The sequence below is a fragment of the Medicago truncatula genome, chromosome 1 (assembly GCF_003473485.1).
Source record: "Medicago truncatula cultivar Jemalong A17 chromosome 1, MtrunA17r5.0-ANR, whole genome shotgun sequence".
Taxonomy (NCBI): domain Eukaryota; kingdom Viridiplantae; phylum Streptophyta; class Magnoliopsida; order Fabales; family Fabaceae; genus Medicago; species Medicago truncatula.
In genome coordinates, this window is record NC_053042.1 from 24,508,221 (window position 1) to 24,533,088 (window position 24,868).

Sequence of the window (24,868 nt, forward strand, 5' to 3'; positions counted from 1 at the left end):
TCGTGGAATATTAAAATACATTTGTAAGCGTTCATTGAGAGCCATTAACTGGTTATCAATTATTTTATTATAGTACAAAACCAATTAGAGAACCCTGAATCCTTGGAGAGCCATACATACATAACCTTTTAACAACCAACCAAAGTAACATTTTGCCCAAAATAACTTCAAACCATGTCTTTTAAAGCTCATTCATTCTACCTTAATACATGCAACCAAAGACAATATCAATAAAACAACACAGTTTTCCTCTTTATACAAAGTTCACACACATTTCATCATGAACATGAAGAAGGTTACATGCGCCGTTCTCGTTGCCGCTCTCTCCATGAGTGCAGCATTGGCTGCCACTCACGAGGTTCCTTCCCCAGCCCCAGCCCCTGGCCCTGCTAGCGGTGCATCGACAACTGTTGTTGGTTCTTTGGTTGGCGCCTCATTGTTGTCTTTCTTTGCCTTGTTCCAGTAAACTCGGAAAACATGTGAAGGGCAACAGGAAGAGAAGTTTATACAATATATGTAATGTAATTTATATGGAATAAAGAGTGATTAACCATAATTATGTGTTGATATGTTTTACTCTATTTGTAACCATTGAAAATGTAAAATGAATTTGAATTCATAGTTATGTTAATCCACAATTCTCTGTCATTATTCTTATGTAGAATTTAAGAGTTTAAAGCTATGTCATAAAAGTACATGGAAAAAAAAAATACAAATGCTTTCGATCTTATTTTACCATGTAGATCATGTTTGAGAAAGTAATTTAAACATAATGACATTAATCGCATGTATAAAATTACATTGTCAATATATATTCAGTACACGTGCTTTATAAATCTTACATCATTGCTACATGAAGAAAATAACCACACAAAAATTGCAGCTTAGGCATTAATTATGAAATTAATATGTGATTTTCCTTTTAAAACAAAATGTCCTTTCTATATAGATAGTATTTTTATAGTTATTAACAAAAAGTATCAACTAAAACAACCAGAAAATCAAAAACAGTTTAATGTAAAAGATACTGGACAAGTGAATCATGCACTAAAGTTCCCGCATATGCGCAGGTTCTGCGAGCAGGTTCCATCATTTGGTGTATTGTACACATTCCAGTACTTGAACCTTTGACCTTTCAGTCGCATGACAACAATTTTACCGGTTGCGTCAAGGTTACCTCTTAAGTTATCTTCTAAATAAATCCAACAAATAAATAAAACAAGAAAGGGAGGAAACATGATAATATTTAATTTTGATACAATCAAAGCCATATAACTTACAGAAAAACACGAATGAACATATCAACAGTTCTCAAATATAAATCAAGCCATTTACAGTAAAAAAATCACCAAGAAAAAAATATGGGGATGTAATTTTCCAAGCCTCCAATCCTCAATCAAGCAAGAGTCTCAAATGAACAAACTCATGTAACTTTTTGAAATACACATTTTTCTAATAATAATCAATGATACATAATGAGAACCTCTCACCAAACTAGGTTTCCGGATGAAATTTTTGCGACGACATGAGGCTTTTTGTCAGCCATATAGCTGTTTCTCTGGATGAAACTGTGTCTTCTCCGAACGGTCTTAGCACCGCAGCAAGCTCTTCCAGTTTTCCTTGCTTAAGTAAATGTGCACATAACTCAAGCAGAGACTCCAAAGCATCAGCTCTTTGTTGGCCGGAATTTTTCAACAACCTCTTTGTTTTGTCACCCCCTAGTGAAATATTTGTGCTTAAGGAAATTTCATTTGGTGTCTTATCAACAGAGGCATTTTTATCGTGTTTATGTGTGAAACTGCCTTCATAATTGGCTGGAAGTGAATCATTGCTCTCAGAAGCCGGAATGTTCATGTGTGAGTCCTCTGTGAATGCTTCAGGTTTTTCACTTTCCTTCGTGCAGCTTACAGTATCAGGGTCATGTTCAACCCTAACAGAATGCACAATCGGTGATTCCATATCCTCGTTGATGAAACCAATTTTATCATTGTCACTTATGGCTTCAACTTTATCAAAACCTTCGTTCGAAAAAGTATCATCAACTTTTGTAGTCACTGCATTTGTGTCGATTGTATCTGGATTACGAAAGTGTTCAGCAGAAAATTGCTGTTCTTCATGCACAGAATCGCCTGTGCTCTTTGATGTGATCTCATCGATAGACTCTTTTTCGTCATTGATATTGCGGTAAATGATTGACATGCCTGAGTCCTCAGGTTTGACATCCTCTGTTTGAGCTTCAACTTTATCAAAAACTTTACCGGAAAGAGTATCATCAACATTTGCAGTCACAGCATGTATGTCAATTGTATTTGACTTTGGAAAATTCTCAGCGGCACGTTCCTGTTCTTCGAGTACAGAATCCAGTGTGCTCTTTGAAGTGATATCACCAATGGACTGTTCTTTATCATCTCCATTGCAGTCTTTGATGTAAATGATTGAATTACTCGAGTCCTCAGGTTTGGCATCTTCTCTTCGTGCTACAGCTTTATCAAAACCTTCACTAGAAAGACTATCATCAACTTTTGTAGTCGCTGAATTTATGCAAATTGTATTTGAGTTCTGACAATTCTCGGCGGTACATTCCTGTTTTTCATGTACAGAATCAAGTGTGCTCTTTGAAGTGATATCATCAACGGGCTCTTTATCATTTCGATTACAGTCGTTCCTGTAAATGATTGATTTATTTGAGTCCTCTGCTTTGGCGCCTTCTCTCTGTGTTTCGGAGAAAGCATCGAAATCACATTCGGAAAAAGTATCAAAACAACCTTCAGATAAAGTACCTTCAACTTCTGTTGTCACTGCATTTATATCAAATGCATTAGGATTCTGACAATGTTCAGTAATAAATTGTTCTACAAGCAAAAACTCTAGTGTACTTTCTGAAGTGACCTCATCAATGGACCCATCTATATCAATGCCCAATCTATTTTCACTGGACATTATTGATTTAATGAAGTCCTCAGGTTTCACATCTTCTCTCTGTAATTCAGCTTTATCAAAACCTTTATTGGAAAACTTGTATCTATCTTCTGTGGTTAATGCATTTATGTCAATTGAATCAGCCTTCAGAAAATGTTCGACAGTAAATCTTTTTTCTACGTGCACAGAATCTCGAGTACATTGTGATGTGACATCGTCACTGGTAGATGCATCTTTATCATTGCCACTACTGTCTTCATTGGAAAAAGTATCTTCGACTTTTTTAGTCCCTGTATTTATGTCAACCGCATACGACTTCTGAAAATGTTCAGTTGCAAATACTTGTTTTTCATGTGCAAAATCTAGGGTACTCTTTGAAGTGATCTCTGTATCATCCATGTCTCTTACAGCTCTATTTTTTAAGTCTGCTTCCTTGCACACGCTGCAAACGGTTGATTCAGATGTTGTGGACTCGTCTTTTGAGCCACTAAAACTTGTAGAGAATTCCAATGAGTAGCTGGTAGGATCAACCCTTTTAGTCTCAAGGTTGTCTTCTGTGCTCACTGACACTGCTAGCTTGCGACCATTTGGTCGATTTCTTGTCTGTACGTCTCCATTTCCCTCAATGGGATAAACTCGCTCCAAATGGTGTACAAATCCTTCTTCTTTGTCCTTATTGTCTTTGCCACCACTAGATTTGTAAGATTTTTTCGGTGAGTTACAACTTATGAGATGTACCGGAAGAAAAACAGAGGGTGCATCACGAGAGCGGAGAACAAAAGGTTGTAAATGAGGATGCCTCAACAATTCAGCCGCCTGTCAACAAAGAGAAATCAACATAAGAATGAAACAGTTTCCTGTAAATGAATCTTACATGAAAGGCTCGCTTGAACTCACTGTTGGTCTGTGTTCAGGGTTTTTCCTCAGCATGCTCTTGATAATTTGTTTCCTGTTGCATTTTAGCATTTAAATTATATATAAAAAGGAGAAATCGAAATTGACCAGAGATATTTTTGAGATATTCTCACATGAATAAGTGACTTACAGTGTGGAAGAGTAAACAATTGGCAGTGGAGAAATGGTGGATCTATTTATTTTATTGATAAGTCCAGCCCTGTCCTGTTCAAATCATTAATCAAATTATTTCACTTGAAAACATTGGAAAATGAAAGACTTCATCAAACTCTTGTAGAAGGGCGGAGTTTGTTCTTACTGGAGCACGAAATGCCGGTTGATGTGCAACAATTTCAAACATGCAGCAACCTTACAAATAAAAACGATACACATTGTCAGATATCATATCATATGGCGTTGTCAATTAGAGTAAAGGATCTGTAGCTCTTACCAAGCGACCATATGTCAGATTTATAACCGTAAGGCATATCAGAAAAGATCTCAGGACACATGTAATTTAGAGTTCCAACAACCTACACAAGATATAAAGCACAAACAATAAACAGACTTCAATTTGTGGATTTAGTTATATAGTATTATCATTAATTAATGATAGGAATTTCAAAGAAAGAAAACAAAATTTATTCTTCTTTTAGTTTGAAATCACCAATTACTAGACATAACAATCCACAGCCAAACAACTACAAATAAGTTTCTTGAAGAATAAGTTGATAAATGTAAAGTTGTTAACGACGTAAATAATACCGAAGAAGCAGGGTCGTCTGTGTCAAGTAGCTTTGCAAGACCAAAGTCACCTGCAGGACCCAATCAATACAAATATTGCTTTAGACTACATGATACGTGGAAGCCAAAAATAATGAGCGTTCAAAGGTTAAAGCGTTCATACCTAAACGAATGTTATTTTCTTTGGTGAGGAATATGTTGGAACACTGAAATTAAATGAACTTGCATTAATTTAAACACCATATCAGGATTTCTTTACTAGGATAAGGAAATAGGTAATACTTAATACCTTAAGATCTCTGTGGAGCACGCGGTTAGAGTGCAGGTAGTCCACAGCTAGCAACAATTGAGTCATCCATTTGCAGACTTTCTACAAAGAGAAAATGGCATGCAGAGTGAGTTCACAGTACTTGTACGAGAAAAGCATTATAGAAGGGCTTGTTTGGATTGGCTTATTTGAGCTTATCTACTTGCATAAGAACTTGTGAGACTGTTTGGAAGATGGAAACTGTTTATGACATGTCCATAAGCTGTTTTCAATTTATTTTCATAACCTCTCCAAGATGAAGATGGCTATATGAAAATGTTCTATAGCTTACATAAAAACAGTTTGACTTTATTTTATATTATGTTACCAGAACAGCTTATACATAAGCACTTATATGATTAGTTAAGTTGATTTCATAACTGGGCCCAAGTTTAGGAATTTGGAGGGAAAGGGAATCAAAAGAGAATGAAGGGAAAGAAAATATGAGAGGTTAAGACAGGGTTTAAGAAGGGTTACATGATAATTCCTTAATTCTCCTCCATTCCATGTGAAAGGATCATGAACAAGGGAGAGCTTTACTTAAAACCTTTCACTTCCCTCCCTTTTCTTCCATTCACCTCCATCAAAAATATATAGTAAGAAATGGTACATTAAATATCACTATTTACCTCCTCTGGAAAGAAAGATCCCCGAGCTTTCTTTATATTCTCAGCCCTGCCGAACAAAAATGCAGTATTGCGTGATTAAGACTGTTTAGTTTAATCAACGGCTTATAATGCTCCTAAGTAACATAAAATAAATGTCACATCTATGAGATGAGGTGTAATATTCAACAGTATTGCTAAATTTCAGCAAAAAATTAGAGATCAACTGACAAGCCATAACATGTACAAAAAAACTTAGGTCTACTTGCTTAAACTTTAAGGTCTCTGACTTATTTAACTGGCCACAATAAGAGTCACTGATACATTTATCGCTCCAAATCTAATGATTAAAATTTTAGAATAAAATTTACTTTCCTATGGTAAAACTCTGTATAATGTTCAGTGTGATTTCGGTACATGATAGAGGTTTATAGTTCATCGACATTCCAGGTCCGTTCTCGTCTGTTATAGCCGTGTTAAGAGATGAAAGTCATTCTTCGAACCTTTACCTTCCCTAACAGCTTAAGCTTTTAGGTAAATTGTATATTCGTCGATTTCTAATAAAACATGTTGCCTCTTAGATATCATTATATGGTATTCTCTGTAATAAAAAAACTATATCTCAGCACCTTAATTTATGCTAGTAATAATCACTGTCACTAACGAATATTACTACACTCACATGTCACCTCCTTCGCAATAGCCGCTTATAATGTATATATAGTCCTCCTACAAATCATGAAAACAGCATAAATATTAAGTAGTCTTAAATATTGAAATAAGTCTATACATCTTAAGAAATACAAACTTTATTATAATCTCAAAGATTCTGTCCTAACCTTCTCCACCCAAGCATCTTTGTACTCCACAATATAAGGATAATTTAGTTGTGCGATCAGGTCCAGCTTCAACAGAATGAGAGACAATATAATCATTTTTATGTAAGAACTAAGAAGATAAATAAACCATTTCAAAACCATGAAGAGGACAAACATTTAACAATGAAGTTAGAATATTATCATATATTTATAAAAATTCTAGCTTCAGTTCATGTGATATTTGTCTCAATTAAAAATGCTATATAACATGGTGCTCGGATGGTAACCTGGTATTTTGTTAGAAAGAATACGGAAAATCTCCATTGATTAGAGAACAACAATGCAGAACTTCAATGATAACAAACTCCTTGTTTTAAGGCACCAATTCTCTCACAACTCACTTTCTACCTCTCATTAGTCCTTACCAACCCCTGTTGTAAGAAAACATGCCTTATTCTCAAATTATCCCAAACCCTAATTAACCAACTAACTATGGGACAGTGGCGTTAATCATTCACCTTATCCTCGAGGTGATCAGTTTGTAGTGACAAAAATTATATTCAAGATCGGATTTTTATAGATTATAATAAGTTTGTACTTCTTTAGATGCTTGTAGTTGCGAAGAAAAGGGTCCCTGGCTTAGAGATTATCCTCAAGGCGAACCAGTTTGTAGTTGCAAAAGTTATATTCAACACTTTTTGCACCAAAGACTCGGTGCTGTTTGACTCTTGCATCCATCAATAGCCTCCTTCGGGCCACCTCCGCTACCCGTTGACTCAGTTCTTGAAACCCTCTTTCAATTGCTTCAATTCTTTATTCACCCTTTGTTTCACCGTCAATCTACACCACAAACGAGGGCTCTCATACTAGGGATAGAATCCGTGTAGTTTATTAGAAGGAGTACAGAATATCATCCTTGATTACGGAGAAACAGTGCAGAACTTTGAGGGTCTGCAACCTCCCTATGGCTCTAATTCTCTCACTAATCACTCTCCAGTCGCTGCTCTCCGGCTCAACCCCTCTTTGTATTTTTATAGACAACATGTCTTATTTCTCTAAGCCACTTGTGTAAAAAACAAGGCAAGGCTGCGTACAATACACCAAATGATGGGGCCCCTTCCGGCACCCTGCGTACGCGGGAGCTTTAGTGCACCGGGCTGCCCTTTTACATGTCTTATATCTCTAATTTTCTCAACCCCGAAGTAACTAAGGGATTGCCTACCATGCTGAAAGCATTTAATAAGCATAATACAATTTACAAAACAAAAACCCTGATGTAGAAATTTCATCCTATGAAGCATAGACGCTCCTTGGATTAGGCATGTCCCAATGTCAAATAAGCCCGACATGACACCGAAACAAATGATTAAAATGAATCATGTCACTTTCTCAAATTATTATCAGTGTCGACATATCAGTGTTTGTGTCTGTGTTTGTATCTGAGCTTCATAGGTTTCATCATTACTTCAAAAGAAATAAAATTAAAGTCAATGATATTTTTCTAGTCATTGTTTCTGTACAGAAGTAGTGTTGCTTCTGGAACTAACTCATACAGATGACTGATATATGTATAGCCTCTGTACCTCCGACACTTCGATGGAAGCAAGTCTGACACTGATATTACGTTCAATTAATTCATTTTTTCAAATAATCCACTTGGGTTGACCTGGTGGTGTAGGCTTGGATCTTGGAGTGTGCTTTTCTCAAGATCTCAGGCTCAATTCTCTGTGGTACCAATTTCGGTGGGCTAGTCCATACAGAGCTTTACGCTGGCTTTAAATAAGGCTCCCTCAAGTGGACGGTGGTATTGGACCCCTCGGATTAGTCGGTCATTACCAAGTTTTTAAAATTAAAATCATTTTTTCAAATTTCCACCGGTGTCAACGTGTCAGTGCCGTATCCGTGTAAGCGTAAGTGGTTCGGTTCATAGCGTATAGCAGGAGTAATGATATATCTATACTACATGTCTATAAATCATCATGGACTCATGGAAGAGAAATAAAGACACTAACAAGTACAAGCTAGTCAGATTAAGCAAATTCAATTCACCTATGACTCAACATATTAGGAAAGAAACAGATCAACTATTAGGAAAATTAAGATGTACATCTATTATTTATAATAAAACAAATAAATAATTGTATGGTTGACACTGAATATATGCAATAAGTGGAAGAATTTGTTACACCAACCAACCTCTTGGTATGCTGTCAATTTGGACTTCTCTGTATGCTTGGCCAATCTAATCTTCTTCAACACATACCTACCATGAATGAAATCATCATAATAAGTAATAAATAACAAAAATTTGAAAACCAAAAACATAATTGAATTAGCATAGTTTTCAATCTCAAACAAAGCTTAAAATTTCCTCTCTCAAAAAAATTGAAAACTGAAAACTGATTCACCAACAATTCAACACAAAAAGATTGAAAATTTTCATCTGGGGTTGACCAATTTTGAACAAAAAATTCGATCTTGAAGTTGAAACAGTTCATATGATGCATGGTTTAACATAACCGTTACCAAAAAAAAAAAAAAAACAGACAGACAGAAAAAAAGAACAAAACATTTTTGTTACCTCTTTCTTTCAGTTTTGTGAAGAACAAGAAAAGTTGCACCTAAAGCACCTCTACCAAGTTTCTCTATCACTTCATAATTTTCCATCTTCTGAAGAAGACAGAACAGTGAAAAACAGTAGCTAACAGATCCTGAATTGTTACAAAATCTAGATGAGTGAAATATTTGGATATTTATTTTATACCAAAGTATAATATAAGTTTATGAAATAAATGTGAGTGTGAATGAATTAGAATTCATGGTATTAGTATGTTACCAAACTCTTGTAATTAAGGACAAAAAATAGATGCAGTTTGTAAGAGAATTAATTAGGAGAGTGTGACTTTGGTGAATAATGAATGAGACTTGAAGGGTTTCACGTTTGACATGAGGAATGAGTAAAGCCACATTTTAAATTTAGTTTATCTAGAAAAGAGAAAGAAAGAGAATGAAGGGTATGAAAGTCAAGTAAAGCTAATATGGGACCAACATCATGTTGCTTTCATTTGGCCACCACTAACCAATCAACCAAAAAATAAAATTTGCGATAATCACTCTCAAAGATAATTCTTTAAAGCATAAGTATATACTCTCTTCATAGTAGTGTCACTTTAACCTATGCCCGTACGACAGTAGTTAAGCAGATAAAAATGGAAAGAAAAAATAAAATCAACATTAAAAGCAGCATTTTTTCGAGTTTCAAAAAGTAAAATACACAATTTTTAAAAAAATATTTTTTTTATAATTTCTTAATCAATGCTCCGAGGCACTGGTCAACATTTTCCTTTTTTTAAATACAAAAATGTGATGAGTTTGATTTTGGCAACTCACATATGCCACATAAAACTTTAAGTAACTATTCAACTTAAGATCTTACCGATGAGTTAACTAACAAATGTCATGTTAAAAATAAGGTATGATAATAAGTGTTATTATGATACGTTAAGGAAAACCAAAAGCCAAGGTCGTCTTAAGGGTAAGGCGACCAAAGCCCTCGTTTTAGGCCCCTAACAAAAAATTATTTTTCATTACATTTTACGAGACAAAAAGCCTCGTCTTAAGGGTAAGATGATGAAAGTAATATTAATTAGAGTTTTTTTTTTTTAAAAAAAAGTAATTAATATTGTATTGAAAAGCAAAATAGATCAATTAATTTAGAACAATTTCTTTTGCAAAAGGAGAGAGTTTTTTTTTAAGCAAAAGAGGAAAGCAGCTAGCTCTCACTCCCAAAACATATTAACCAAAAAAGATTGATACAAAAAGAAGAAGGGGGGCTATACCAAAACCTTCTCAAGAGTGATTAAACCTAAAATTAGGCCACCCAAGCCTATTTTTAACATAATCACTTCTGATTTGTATAGGCAAAGAGTAGTAATATACAAATGTGTTAAGAGTTAATTTTATATTAGCAAAAGAATCTGCAAAAGCATTGCCTTTCCTATAAATATGAGATTTGAGGCAGTTGGACCACATGTTCCTTAGTTGCCAAGGAACAATGTCTTGGTTACTAAAAGCTTGGACAACCTGTTTTGAATCAGTAAGGAGAGAGTAGTGCTCAATTGGAGACAACAATTTTTAGACTTTCAAAAGTTTTTTTCTTGAGGAAAAAATCTTAAACTTTCAAAAGTTGAATTTACTATTTTTCATTGTTCCCAGCACAATATTTCTATTTTAATTTGTTTAATGTTTAAAGACACTTTTAGTATTTTCCTAAAAAATATTAATGAATGAAAAATGTATTTATAAGCTTATTTTATTTTTGTCAAAGAAAAACTTAATATTCTTAACCAAATAGTACAATTTTTCTCATAATAAACCTTTGTTAAATAATTGTACCTAAAAAAAAAAAACCTTTGTTAAATAACACTCTTCCTTCACAAATAACACTCTAATACAAAGTTGACTTTAGAACACTTAAATATATGTTTTTATTTTTAATTGTTTTATTATTTTTCCCTATGTAACAAAAAACTATTATTGGGTAAATTTTACGGTGCACCATTTTGAATTGATTCATCCGTTGGTGTGAATCCACTAAGAATAAATTCATTAAAAAAATACTGAAAGTGGATACTTTGTTTGAAGATCGATTCATAGAGTAATATAAATTCATTGGCACCTTTCGAACAAAACAAAAAGAATAAATCCATTTGCACGTTGCATGTTAGTTTTGTAAGCTATTTTAATTTTTTCTCACTTGGAATTCATATAAAAAACATTTCATTTTTAAATAGAAAACATTGATGTTTTGTCCCTATCATCATCAGTGAAAATCTTTCAAAGAAAATACAAGTTATGTGGGATCCAATTTTCCATAGGGTGCTTCTTTTCTTGTACTAAGGTAACGTTATCTTTATGGCGTTGAATTGTATTGGGTTGTTGAAGAAGGGATTGTCAATATATTATTAAGGGTTAATACCTCTTTTTGTCCCTGTAATATTAGCGAATTTTAGTTTTAGTCCATGTAAAAAAAAGATTTAGATTTTGTCTCTGTAATTTCATATTCTTCCACTTTTGGTCCCTTATTCCACCACGTCAGCAGAATCTGCATACATGGCACGTAAATGAGGGACCAAAAGTGGAGAAATTTGAAATTACAGGGACGAAAAGTGGGAGGAATCTGAAATTACAGGGACGTAATTTATGCAGATTCTGCTGACGTGATGAAAGAAGGGACCAAAAGTGAAAGAATATAAAATTACAGGGACTAAAACCGGAATTCGCTAATATTACAGAGATGAAAAGAGGTATTTACCCTATTATTAATTGGTATTCCAAGAATCTTTTAAATATGTATCAAAAGTCCAATTCTGAAATAGTGAAATACAATTTCATAATTTCCATGGGACTAGATTAGGTCACACGAGAGGATAAGTTACTGAACTAGGATAAAAATAGTGTCATCTTTTTCATCCTTATTTTTACATTTTAATGTATATTGTTTAGAGCTCTTGCAATGAATAAAAGATTATAGATTGTTTTAATAAAAAAAATAGATTGAAAATTGAATTAGTCCCTGCCTGATTAAATTGATCTAAGGCCATTGTACATTAATTTAACAAAATTCAAGCTAGTATAGAGTTTAATCAATTCAATCCTTATGTGAAAATGTGAAGCTTCAGTCTTTTTAGTGGTTGAAGTTGTAATATGTTACTTTCGATTTTGATTATCAATTGTAGAGGCGGAACCCTTTACATTGCTTAAATACAATTGTTTAGCTTGTTTCTTTCCTTTTGGTGCTTCTTTGCCTTTGTGGCTTTGTACGGTGTATCTTGAACTTTGATCTTATCTAGGCTTTTTAGCACTCCTTGTGCTAAAGCGTCTGGTTGTGGTTTTTTTAATATTATTTTGACATTTTCAAAAGAAAAAAAAAAATCAATTCTATAGAATTTCTTCATAAAATTTCTAAGAACTTTACATTTTGGGGAAAACGTTGAATTATATTCAAGTCCAGGTCACTTTTTTTTTTTTTGACGAAAAATCTAGGTCACTTGAATAATACTCTAAAAATAAATTTGACTTTTGAATACTTAAATAGGGTTATATTCAAGATATTTTTGTTGTGATTTTCTCTATGTAATCAAAATAATTATTATTCGGTATATTTTACATTTGCTTACTTTGAAGTAGAAGCATGTGGTCTTCCTCCTCATCCTACCAAATGATATGATCTAATTGATATCAATTTGGATAGAAAAAAAGTTTAAAAAAAAAAGAAAAAAAAAAAAAGGAAACATCTATTGTTGCCGATAACTTACGTGAGGTTGAAGCAGACAAATAGCCGATAACTTCTACTTTTGAAAGGAGACATCTCTAAAATCACTTTTCAAAGTTATGAACAGTGAAATCAATCTTGTATCTGTTTGGGTTGGCAGTAGAAAAGCCAAACACACGTTTCAAGGAGCTACTTTCGTGGAAAAATAGAAGCTTACTTTCCTAGCTTTTGCTGCAACGTGGTTTCCTACCGGCGTTTTGAAAAATTTAAGCCATTCCAAACACACACCTTAACTATTACAAAAAAATCATATTGAATTAAATTAAAATATTTATCTAGTTTGAAAATTTAAGTCTATTTATATCATTTCATTTTCAAGAATAATTGTATTCCTATCTTCTTCTCTTCAATCCAAACAAACAAAAAATAATGGGAAAAGAAGACCTTAACTACTATAGCCATCATCTCTCTCTCTTTTCACCTTTTTCTATCTTCTTGTTAGTTATATCAAACATAGCATATAATAAGGGTGGGAAAACGAAAATACACGGTATATACACATGTTATGCCTTTTCACAAGTCACGGCAGCAGTCAGGAAAGAACAATACAAGAGTCAAAGGGAATGTTGCCGCCAAGATGAAATGACATTCAAGCTCTTGTAACTATACTTTGCAGAAAATAGAAAAAGTACAAATTGATCTATGACTCTGTTAATAACTCAAAATAGTCTCTTTCTTTATCAAACATTTCTTAAATTGTATTTTATTTGATACGTTAATATGAGAAACATTTGACAAAGACGGAAACTATTTTGAGTTATTAATAGAATCATGGACCAAGTTGAGAATTTTATATAAAAATAGAGATCAATTTGATGATTTACTCGTAAATCAATAGTACTTTGTAGTTTTGTTAATGTTTTGCAGTTTTGGTACTTTAAGCTTTAGAGGTTTAAAGTGTCGGTTTCCTTGAATTTTATTAGTATTTTTTGCAAATATCTTTTATGTTTTACTTAAGACTTGTGACTTTTATTTCAAATAAGGAATACTTCATGAATTTTGAGTAATGTTTAAGGTATTTTAGTAATTTTTTTAACAGTATAGTATTTTAATATTAAATATATTAATGTCCGTGTCACCGAAATAGCTCCCGCTACACGCCCACACCCTGCACCACGTCAATTTTTGGGGTGGCTGCACCGCGCCGCATTTCCGCTTTGACAACGGAGCTTTGTACTACTACTTTACTAAATATATCAATGATCTAGCTCGGGTTGCGATACTAATTTGCTTGTACGCAATAGTTAAAGCCTCTAATGCTACTCTTGATTCTAGTATTAAAAAAAATATGTAGTGGTCTAAAATATAAGAAAAATTTACCTAATATTATTTCATTTGGTGTTGTTATTATTAACGCACCCTTCAATAAAATAAGTTTTTTAAAAAAATTAAAATTGATGTTGTTATTATTCAAGTATCCTTCAATAAAATAAGTTTCTAAAAAAATTAAATAAAAAATGGTAGAACGTTGGCAACTTAAATTGCTAAAAGATAACACAGGCTACAAATTTGTACGATGGTTCCTCGTCTTGAACTACAAGTTAAATTAACTTGTATACGAAAATAACCCCATTGTTCAGCCTTAAAAAGAGTTAAGAATTCCAACTAACAATAGTGAGGTGACATTCACCATAACAGAAACAGACTATACCGAAAGGCAAATTGGTTACTTTCGCCTAGGCTTTTTTGCGGATCTTCGGCTTTCCATCTTTTTCTGCGTAGCTTCAAATTCCTCTTCAGAGGGTTCTGGCACATGGCTTCCACCATATTTTGATATTAGAGACGAGAACATAGAATCAAACCGGTCTTTCCTCTCATCTCGTCGTTTTGATATGATAGCATACAAATCTGTTTTTGGCTCCTTACTTGATCTGTAGAAGATTTAAACACGTGATTATTTATACCTACATTAAAGTGTCAATAACAAAGCCAAACTCTACTTGATAAACTTACTTTTGCTTCCTTCGTAAAGGACTAGTTGGCGGCTTGGTTTCTGATATTTTCTTTGCCCATTTCTTGTACGCTTTCTTTTCCTTTAGTTCTCCTGCAGATATAGGAAAACAAGCATCAAGAAAACCATCAAACAAAAGTGAAATATTTGCGTATCTATTAATATGCAGAATAATATTAATATGCTAAAAGTAATCTGCTTCCATTTTCTTTTGAACTTGGTGATCTATTTGCATTTGAAAAATCAATATCTCTTTTATATTAGTGACAGCTAGATCTAGAGAAAGCGTCTAATTTAAGTTTGCACCAACAAAAGTTAGAAATATTCTTACCAGAAGCTATAGCCTCATCAATAATATCCTTGAATCGGTGCGAGTCGAGTTTAGGATCCGAACAAAGCATTGAACAAAATAACCTGCAAAGGGAATATCAAATTCAAAACTGGAATCCCTAACAAAAAGCTGGTTTTACTCATCAAAATGCTTTATTACCTGTTCATATTACCCTTGCATTCCTTGTAAAGTCTAATTAAATCATTTTTCTCAGAGTCAGATCCCCTATAGTTTGCTTCAAACTCCTCAATATCAGCTTCAGTGACCTATTAGCACGAATTACAAAGTTAAACAAACCGAGAACAAGCGTATACAAGGCACTGGGAATAAAAAAAGATAAGATACATAAACAAGTACCTTCTTGTACAATGTTCTGAAATATTCTTGAAGATCCTGAACTACATCTCCTGCAAGGTCCTGGTTTTCAGAAATAAATACGCAAGTTACTGAGCTTTCTAATGTACAGAAAAATTTTCGTAATGAAAACAGTTTCCTTAACTACAGTTACCAGAGCAAAAAGATCTAAACATTGAAAATTAGAAAATAAGTTTTATAGAAATACGAAGCAAGAATGAGAAAGTTTTAGTCTAATCTACATTTCAATCAATTTCTACATTCCAACATTTTCTTCTATTCTTGGATAGCCAGAAAAACTAACAAAAGCAACACCATGGAACCACAAAAATGACCCTCCATAGGATCAGCACCTACCAAGGCCCTTTCACAGCCAACCAACTCAACCGATAACATACACTACTGTCTGGTGTTTGCTTCCTTTTCCCTACCTTGCCTTTGATATAAAAAAAAAATAAAAAAAATAAAAAAAAACTGACAATTTGCTTAACAAGTTTATTTTTCTTTCCAGTTTTAATTGTCATGATCGGATACATGATTTGTTAAAAATCAATAAATTTGCTTCATTTTGTGTTAACATATTAAGTTCCTGGCTTGTTGCGTTGTTTTCAGAACTTGTTATCTTATATATCATGAAAACTGCAACCAAAATACCAACACAAGTTCAGAACTAAGTTATTTTAGAATGTTTAATAAAAGAATTAAGAAAAAAAGCCCCCAAGCTTCAATATTTGATCATCCTTGTTTCAACACTATGACACTGCGTAAACATATTTTAAGAAGTAATAATAAAATGCGACAAGATAAACATGTGTAATATTTCATCCCTATGTAGTTAATAAAGTCATTATAGAATGCTTTTTTTTTAGGGAAAGCCATTATACAATGGTTTTGTTTGGTTATATTTGGAGGTTGAAATATTGAAAGACTTACAGCATGATCAACACAACCAGTTTCATCATAAAGTGCCCGTTTTTCTTCATCCCCGAGAATGGAGATAACATTTTGCAATTGCTGAAACTTGGCTTTAGCTTCCTGCAAATGAAACAAGGAACAAACGTTTTGAAATTACAACCACCACAAAATGCAGCTCAAGTGGTGTGTTTAGCTAAGACACCTGAAAGAGTTTGACAAGGGGGCTATAAGGCACTGTTAGTACAGCAACCCTTAACAAAAGATAAACGAAACGATAAATCGCAAACAAAGAAACACTTTGGTGCCGAATTGCGGACAAGTATGCCTACATCTCTGAGTATAGGGACAATGTAGTTCTGTGTTATTATCAGTGAAAATAACCAGGGTTTAAGATGTTACAACTAACATCAAAATACTACGGTTACAGACTAGTTTACACAAAACCCTTGAACCGTAACATGGGGGCTTTGTCCCCCACACCCCACTCACCCCAAAAACAAACATTTGGGCCAAGCGCAATTCGCTCTGCTCATTCGTCCCTGCCCACTTGTCAGAACCTTTGAAGCATGGGTACTTGTGAAAAGGTGAAGTACACATAATGTGTAATTACCCATACTGGGTACACGTACGGTACTCATGGTAGTTCATTTTTCTATTGTGGGTGAAAATTGTGGCTTTCTTTTATATATTAATATGATAATATAGTATTTATGTGTGCATGAGTTTTTTTGTTGTTGAAACCAACTCTGATTTTCAACTTTTTAAAATTTTATTATGATGGTTTTGTTGTAAATTGAAGAATTTAGCTTTCTCATGTTATATTATATAACAAAACTCGTTATATTATTGATATACTCGTAGCTTGATTTTTAAAAAAAGTTGCCATATTCTTGTACTATGCAACATAGGGCTAACAAACAGGTACCAAAACAGACACAGACACTAACATTGACATCGATAAAAATTAGATAAAATAGAAGTAATTTAATGTAGCTACATGCATCAATGTTGTGTCAGACACCAGCATGTGTCAAACACGGAAAAGCCTTCAATCCGAAGTTTGGATGCTAAATAACAAGTTGGTCTAGGCCTCTAGGGTTCAAATTTTGACTACTAACAAAACATATTACTAACAACTAATATTGACCTATAAAAAAATTACAATCATGACAATTTTTATTAATTTTTTAAACTCGGTATCTGAGCCAAAAACAAACTAATCCCACCGTCCAATAGCGGGGCCCAATTGAAGTTGAAAAGCTCTGCATGGACTGGGCGAACACAGAGATTGTTGGCAATCGGGAGATTCGAACCTGAGACCTAAAATTACAATTACTCAGCACAGAGAGAATGACTAACCTCATCACCAGGATTCTTATCAGGATGAAGTCTCAACGCCAATTTATGATACGCCTTCTTTATTTCTTGTTTAGTTGCTGTCTTCTCCACACCAAGAACCTAATCATAAATAATTCACATAAACAACAATAATTAGAAAAATTAATAATTAAATGTGATAATTAGAAATGTTAAAGTAAGGTACTTACCTGGTAGAGTGAGTTCGGGTTTTGATCGGAACTGGAACCGTCGTTGTTATCCGATTTCATTTCTTCATCTTCGTTGTCGGAGACGGAAACCCTACTTCTCTTCTTCTTACTCTTCTTACCCATTTTCTTTTTTCTGTTTTCTGTTTTCTTTTTCTCACTCAAATCAAATTAATATATCTGTGTGTAAATGATTAATTTAAATCAATTAATATTCATAACTATTTTATTATTTAATTAATTTAATTAATAACCAGGATTGGGCGTTCCAACTCAATTTCTTCCCGCCTTTTGGCTTCTGCCATCACTCTTTTCCCGCCGTCACGTTCTGCAAATCTGCCGTTATGCTTTCACATTTTTATCTTAAAATATCAAGAATTATCATTAATTACTATATATTAAATATTAACTCGTCTGGCTTCAAAATATCAAAATTGCTAGATCGAATGTCGTCATTGATATTTATACTCAACTCCTCCACTTATATGTATAAATTTTCTATAGTTATTGTCATTTTATATAATAAAAAAAAATAGTAATAGAAAATTTAAATAAAAATATTTTTCTGAGTTGCTAACAAGTATTATAAAAACAAGTTATCGAACCCAAATGTATGAATATTCTCTTCAAAATAACAAATTTTTGATTAAAAAAAATGAATACACCATTTTTAAAGCAATTTTTCTATTGTCCTCGTGATCTTAGCTCTGTTGGTAATAAATGCAAGGTTCGGAGTTCGAACTCTGGCCACCACAAAAAAAAACAATTTTTCTATTTAGTTATTCTTTAACATAGATCTATTCACCGAGAGGTTTGGACATTAAAGATGTTTATGTATAAGTGAAAGAACTCAAACTCAAATCATTGTCAAATATAGGTTGCGTTTGATATGGTAAACAGTACTTTCTTCTGTCCCTTGATAATTGAGCCATTTGTAAAAAAATATTGTCACCCATTTCAATTTTCAATACAACATTAATTACTTTTTTTCAATTATAACTCTAATTAATATTATTTTCACCACTCCCAATTCAATATATTCTACTTTACATAGATGAGTTTCCTATGCAAAGGGGTCTGCGTCAAGGGGACCCTCTTTCTCCGTTTCTTTTCGTATTAGCAGCAGAGGGTCTTTTAATGTCATGATGTCCTCGTAGAGAATAACTTGTTTACAGGATACAATGTTGGTAACAATAACACGACAGTTGTGTCTCATTTGCAATTTGCGGATGATACATTGTTGTTGGGCACTAAGAGTTGGGCTAATGTTCGTGCTTTGCGAGCGGTGTTGACTTTGTTTGCGGATATGTCTGGTTTGAAGGTTAATTTTAATAAAAGTATGTTGTTTGGTCTTAATGTATCGAAGTCGTGGTTGAATGAGGCAGCGTCAATCTTAAATTGTAAAGTGCGTAAAGTGCCTTTTTTGTATCTGGGTTTGTCTATTGGTGGTAATCCGAGCCGGTTAGCATTCTGGGATCATATGGTGCATATTATAAAGTCTAGATTGTCGGGGTGGAAAAGTTGTTTTCTCTCCTTCGGGGTCGGTTGGTTCTTCTCAAGTGTGTCCTGACCTCGCTACCTGTCTATGCTCTTTCCTTCTTCAAAGCTCCGTCATGTATCATCTCTATCATTGAATCTATTTTTAATAAATTTTTTTGGGGAGGGAGTGAGGATAACAGGAAAATTTCCTGGGTTGCTTGGAGCTCTATCTGTTTACGTAAGGAGTTTGGTGGGCTGGGGGTTAGGCAGTTGAGGGAATTTAATACTGCGTTGTTAGGGAAATGGTGCTGGAGGATGTTGGTGGATAGAGAAGGGTTATGGCATAGGGTGTTGGTGGCTCGGTATGGTGAGGAGGTTGGAGGTAGGGGGCAGGAGTGGTTCTCTTTGGTGGAGGGAGATAGCGAAGATTAGGGATGGGATAGGCGATTCTGAGGAGAGTTGGTTTGCAGAGAAGGTGTCGAAAAGGGAGGGGGATGGAACTAGTACTTTATTTTGGTATGATATGTGGTTAGGTGATGTTCCGCTGTAGCCGTCTATTTAATTTATCGAATAATAAACTATGTACGGTGGCCGACATGTTTAATCTTGGATGGGAGGATGGGGGAGCAGCATGGAGTTGGAGGAGGAGATTGTGGGCGTGGGAGGAGGAGTTGGTGGTGGAGTGTAGGAGTCTTCTTAATGATTTTGTTTTGCAGGCTGATTTTTCTGACAGGTGGCAGTGGATCCCAGATATCCAAGGGGATTACACTGTCAGCGGCGTCTATAGTATTTTGACGACTCCGACTGAACCTACAGAGGTTGGCTTACTTGATCTTGCATGGCACAATCAGGTTCCGTTGAAGGTGTCTATTTTTGTTTGGAGATTGTTGCGCGACAGGTTACCAACCAAGATTAATCTTGTCAGAAGAGGTTTGCTTAGTGTCGAGGAGGCTGGGTGTGGTGCCGGTTGCGGTCATGACGAATCAGTGTCTCATTTGTTTATTCATTGCGAGCGCTATGGGGTTTTATGACGGCATCTTAGATTGTGGATTGGTGTTTTGGGTGTTGAACCTTATGATATAAGTGAGCACCTCTATCAGTTCATTCATATTACAGGGAATTCTAGGAAACGAAGATCCTTCCTTCAGTTAGTTTGGATTCTGTGTGTCTGGGTGGTGTGCAATGACCGTAATGACATAATATTTAATAATGTCCATACCACCATAGATCGATTATTAGATAAGATTAAATACTATTCTTTGTGGTGGCTTAAGGCTAATAATGTTAATTTTGTGCACGGTACGTAGGCTTGGTGGTCGAACCCTATGTTTTGCTTGGGAATCGACTGTTTGTAATCTTGTAAATATTGTATGACTGTTTCTCTTTTGGGGTGACCCTTTGGTACATCTTGTACTGAAGTGGATGCATCGCCGGTGTTTATATATTCCATTTTTATGTCTTAAAAAAAAACATTATTGATAAAGAAGAATGCACCAATACTTGACAAAGACACTCAAAGCCATTTTTCTTTCATTTATACACTTTTCTTAATCTGTGTGAAAAACTCAACTAACTCAGTTAAATTGGGACGGAGGGAGTAAGTAGTATTAACCAAAAGTACAAGACAGAAAAACACAACACAAGGTAGGGCACTATACGCCAAAATTTTGTGGTATTGAATAAATTTTGGTCTTACATGATTTTTGTTGGACAAAATACTATTTTTCTATTGTAAACAACTTATTCGTGGGACAAAAAGTTGTGTTATGGTTTAGTAATAGACGAGAATTTCTATGTCTTTAAAATAGTTTTACAAATCAAACATTGTATAATGGGAGTTGTTCCGTTCTTTCCTTCATTTTTTTAACATATCAAACATATCTTATGAGTTGAATCATTATCGACTTAATTAATCTTAGGTTAATGTGTTTTTAGTCCCTATAAATTACAAAATTTTAAGTTTGGTCCCTACAAAAAATTTATTTACTTTTAGTCCTTATTTGCATTTTATAGGGACTATTTTGGAGGACTAAAAGTATCTATTTTTTTTGTAAAAAGTTTTCAAAATAGGGACTATTCTTGCAAACTACAATATTTTAGAAGACTAAAATTACCATTAAAATTTTATAGGGACTAAATTTAAAAACTCGTGATTTTGTAGGAATTAAAAACATATCTAACCCATTAATCTATGATTTTTTTCCAATTATTATTGCTTATAAGCTTTATTTTTAAAGGATGTTGCTTTTACGTTCTTATCATATCAATAATCAATAGTAATATATATAATACTAACATTTTATCTTTTATTGATTATTATAACTTTTTACTAAATAGTCTGAAAATCTTTAAATTAAAATAGATTTCAAAATTACAGTATAACTGAGTATGTGGTGGTCTAAACCCAATTTCAAGCAGATAAGTGTGAACCCCATGGGACTAATACATAAAGCAAATGTCTATATAATAACTCAAATGGTTTTTAACTTCTTGTTCATACTGTTAAGGTTAAACAAAGCCTAATGAGCTTCCTGTGAAAATTAATCATTATATACAGTAATTGAATAAAGATAATATGCATGGTCATGGATGTCCTATTACAGTATTACTTCCAGTAAAGTACAAATAACAGAGAATAGTAACAACTCATTGACATTCACCTTTGATGCCAAGAGCGAAATAAAAACCAGCACTTTAGCCAGCTTTTAGTCAAGCACAGGAACTCCACTTTGGAATATATCTTTCATATCACATCATCCTCTTCTGTTAAGCGTATTCGAAATTAAACTATGTACACTAACTACATCGCATTTTGCTCATACTTATACATTTACAAACACCTATATCTTGCAAGTCCTAGGTTGATATCCAGCTGCAGCCAGGCTGCTTTGTCGTCCCAAATTGTTTCACCATATCTCTCAGTTTAGCTGCTTCTTCCCACTGGCCTGCTTCTGCACAAATATTTGCTAAAAGCACATAAACTGATGGGTTGTTCTGTTCCCTTTCTAAGAGAAGTCTCGCAACCTTTCTTCCTAGTGTTAAATTACCATGAACTGCACAAGCACTGAACAATGACCAGCACATATTGGGATGTGCTCCAAAATATCCATCTGTAACTACTCTTTCAGCCTCATCGAGGTAACCGCTGCGACCTAAAAGATCAACTATGCAAGAAAAATGATCCACACTTGGCACAAATCCATAAATGTTCACCATGATATCAAAAATACGGGTAGCATCATCAACTAAACCTGAATGGCTGCAAGCTGAAAGGACGGCAGTAAAGGTAGCGTGGTCTGGTTTGATTCCAGGGGAGATTTGCATCGCCTCAAAACAATGCACGGCTTCTTTGCCTTGTCCGTGTTGTGAATAAGCAGATATGATAGCATTCCAAGTGATTGTATCTCTTTCAACCATTTCATTAAATACACTCAATGACCTGTCTAGAAATCCACATTTGGAGTACATCGTCACCAGGGCATTACCCAGTGAAATTTCTGAATCAAAACCGTGTCGTAGTATGTAACCATGAACCTGTTTCCCATGATCCATGTCTGGAGTGCAGGAACAAATGCTCAAAGCTAGACTGAGGGAATAAGCATTTGGCTTGAGATGTGTATTAAGTAATGCAGAGAATTTCTCTAACCCTTGCATTGGGTATCCATTTAAAACGAACCCAGATATGATACTATTCCATGATATCAAACTTTTATAGGCAAGATCAGAGAAGATTTGAAAAGCTCGCTTTATCTGTCCATTTCTAGAGTACGAAGAAATCAATGCATTCAAAACTTCAACTTTGTTAAGCCCATTTTTGCAAAGGACGGAGTGGATCATCTCCACCATTTGAAGAGAGTCTGAAGCAGATAGCAGACTTCCATAAGTAAACGCATCCGGTTCAATTCCTTCCCTCCTCATTTTTATATAGGTCAAGATTGCGTCCTCATTAATATTCTCTTGAAAAAACATCGAAACCATTACATTCCACGAAACAAGATCCCTACTTTCTTCCATTATCTCAAAAACACTTCGAGCCTCATTCACCTTCCCAAAGAAAGAATACATGGTCATTGTAGCATTATTAACAGCAGTATAACCACAATCAAACCCCATCTTAATCGCCAAACCTTGTGCTTGACACCCAACTCTCAAAGAACAACAAGAACTCAACACACTCACAAAAGTAACTTCACTCAAACAAACACTACCCCTATGCATATCCCTAAACATCAAAAAAGCATCTTCAAATCTCTCCACGCTCACAAAACCATCAATCATCGCATTATACGTAACATGATTGCGAACCCCTCCTTCCATTTCCTCAAACACCTTATAACCATCCACAACACAACCACAATTAAAATACATAGTAATAAGAGAATTAACTACAGAAGTCCAATCCAAAAACCCACTTTTCACAACCACAGAATGAACATGTCTTCCGTAATCCAAACCCTCTGATAAAGGACACAAACTCAACATTGTCGCAAACGTGTAATTATCACCCCTAACATTCATCCTAAACATATCTTTCAACAACCTAAAAGCAACATCTTCACATCCATTATCACTACACCCAGTAATAATAGCATTCCAAACTGCAACATAACACTTCGGCATTTTATCAAACACATGGAGTGCATAATCAATATCACTTAATCTAGAAATAGCAGATAGAACCGTTGTCCAAGAATAAACATCTGGGCATTGAATGTCATCAAAAACTAACTCAACAGAAACAAGATCATGAGCTTTCGCGTAAAGCGAGAGTAGCGAATTCGCGACATGGGAATAGGCTTTGAGGGCGGTTTTAATGGCAAATGAGTGAAGCTGGTTACCAAAAACGGTGACATGACGGGTTTTCGAGGTGGCGGTTATGGTGGTTGAGAGAGTGCAGTGATCTGGTTTATGAGAAGAGTGGATTTTGGTGAAGAGTTTGAGGGATTCGTAGAATTGGTTTGTTTTTGTGAGGTGTGTGAGTTTGTGGTTGAGTTTGAGGATTTGTTGGTTTGAAAATGTGTCGGTCCATATTCGTTGGGAGAATAACAAGGGTTTCATTTGTGGTTTGTTTCGTTGTTGCATGCATTGCTTATATATAGTCCTCCTACAAATCACGAAAACAGCATAAATATTAAGTAGTCTTAAATATTGAAAATCAGAAATACAACCCTCCCTATGGCTCTAATTCTCTCACTCATCACTCGATAGTCGCTGCTCTCCATCTCAACCCGTCTTTGTATTTCTCTAAGCCACTTGTGTAAAAAAATAGGGTAAGGCTGCCAACAATACACCTAATGGTGGGATCTCTTCTCGGACCCTGCGTATGCGGGAGCCAGTCTGCCCTTTTGTCATGTCTTATATATCTAATTTTCTCAACCACGAAATAACTAAGGCATTGCCTATCATGCTCAAAGCATTTGATAATAGTTTACGAAACAAATACCCTAAACTAAAATACAGTACAAGCAATTACAATTTGTATTCGATTTCAATTTGTCCCATTACTTTCCTTCAACACAGTTTAGAAAAGAAAAGAAAAGGGTTTGATTAGGTTATGGGGAAATTGGCTGAAACCAAATTCATTAACAAACAAACCAACACAATATGTATTCAAAAATCGAAGGGAAAATGGGAAATCAAAGCATCACTTACAAGTTATACAGTTAAGGTTTG

At 34.4% G+C, this 24,868-nt stretch overlaps 3 protein-coding genes across 5 annotated transcripts; all 3 read right to left on the reverse strand.

Moving 5' to 3' along the window:
• Positions 1 to 1,227: 1,227 nt before the first annotated feature.
• LOC25483365 (serine/threonine-protein kinase Nek4) lies at positions 1,228 to 24,868 on the reverse strand. 3 transcript variants are annotated; one of them, XM_013612047.3, is made up of 14 exons: positions 9,124 to 9,281; positions 8,869 to 8,998; positions 8,484 to 8,550; positions 6,309 to 6,374; positions 6,152 to 6,198; positions 5,494 to 5,539; positions 4,847 to 4,927; positions 4,721 to 4,763; positions 4,579 to 4,628; positions 4,265 to 4,346; positions 4,133 to 4,182; positions 3,965 to 4,038; positions 3,817 to 3,868; positions 1,228 to 3,735 (listed from the first exon to the last, which is right to left on the reverse strand). In XM_013612047.3, exons 2-14 carry the CDS (start codon positions 8,952 to 8,954, stop codon positions 1,495 to 1,497), a joined length of 2,985 nt encoding a protein of 994 aa, XP_013467501.1. In that variant the 5' UTR covers positions 8,955 to 8,998; positions 9,124 to 9,281; the 3' UTR covers positions 1,228 to 1,494. The 3 variants fall into 3 exon arrangements, with proteins under 3 accessions (XP_013467501.1, XP_024632238.1, XP_039682524.1); XM_024776470.2 differs by having other exon boundaries at positions 8,869 to 9,254; XM_039826590.1 differs by lacking the exons at positions 6,309 to 6,374; positions 8,484 to 8,550; positions 8,869 to 8,998; positions 9,124 to 9,281 and adding an exon at positions 24,848 to 24,868.
• Positions 14,068 to 18,040, reverse strand: LOC25483364 (chaperone protein dnaJ 6). Its single transcript, XM_013612044.3, has 8 exons — positions 17,720 to 18,040; positions 17,532 to 17,630; positions 16,191 to 16,292; positions 15,261 to 15,320; positions 15,063 to 15,169; positions 14,904 to 14,986; positions 14,575 to 14,665; positions 14,068 to 14,492 (listed from the first exon to the last, which is right to left on the reverse strand). Exons 1-8 carry the CDS (start codon positions 17,840 to 17,842, stop codon positions 14,288 to 14,290), a joined length of 870 nt encoding a protein of 289 aa, XP_013467498.1. The 5' UTR covers positions 17,843 to 18,040; the 3' UTR covers positions 14,068 to 14,287.
• On the reverse strand, positions 21,761 to 24,428 carry LOC25483363 (pentatricopeptide repeat-containing protein At3g49740). Its single transcript, XM_013612043.3, has one exon. The coding sequence runs from the start codon at positions 24,275 to 24,277 to the stop codon at positions 22,052 to 22,054; it is 2,226 nt and encodes a 741-aa protein (XP_013467497.2). The 5' UTR covers positions 24,278 to 24,428; the 3' UTR covers positions 21,761 to 22,051.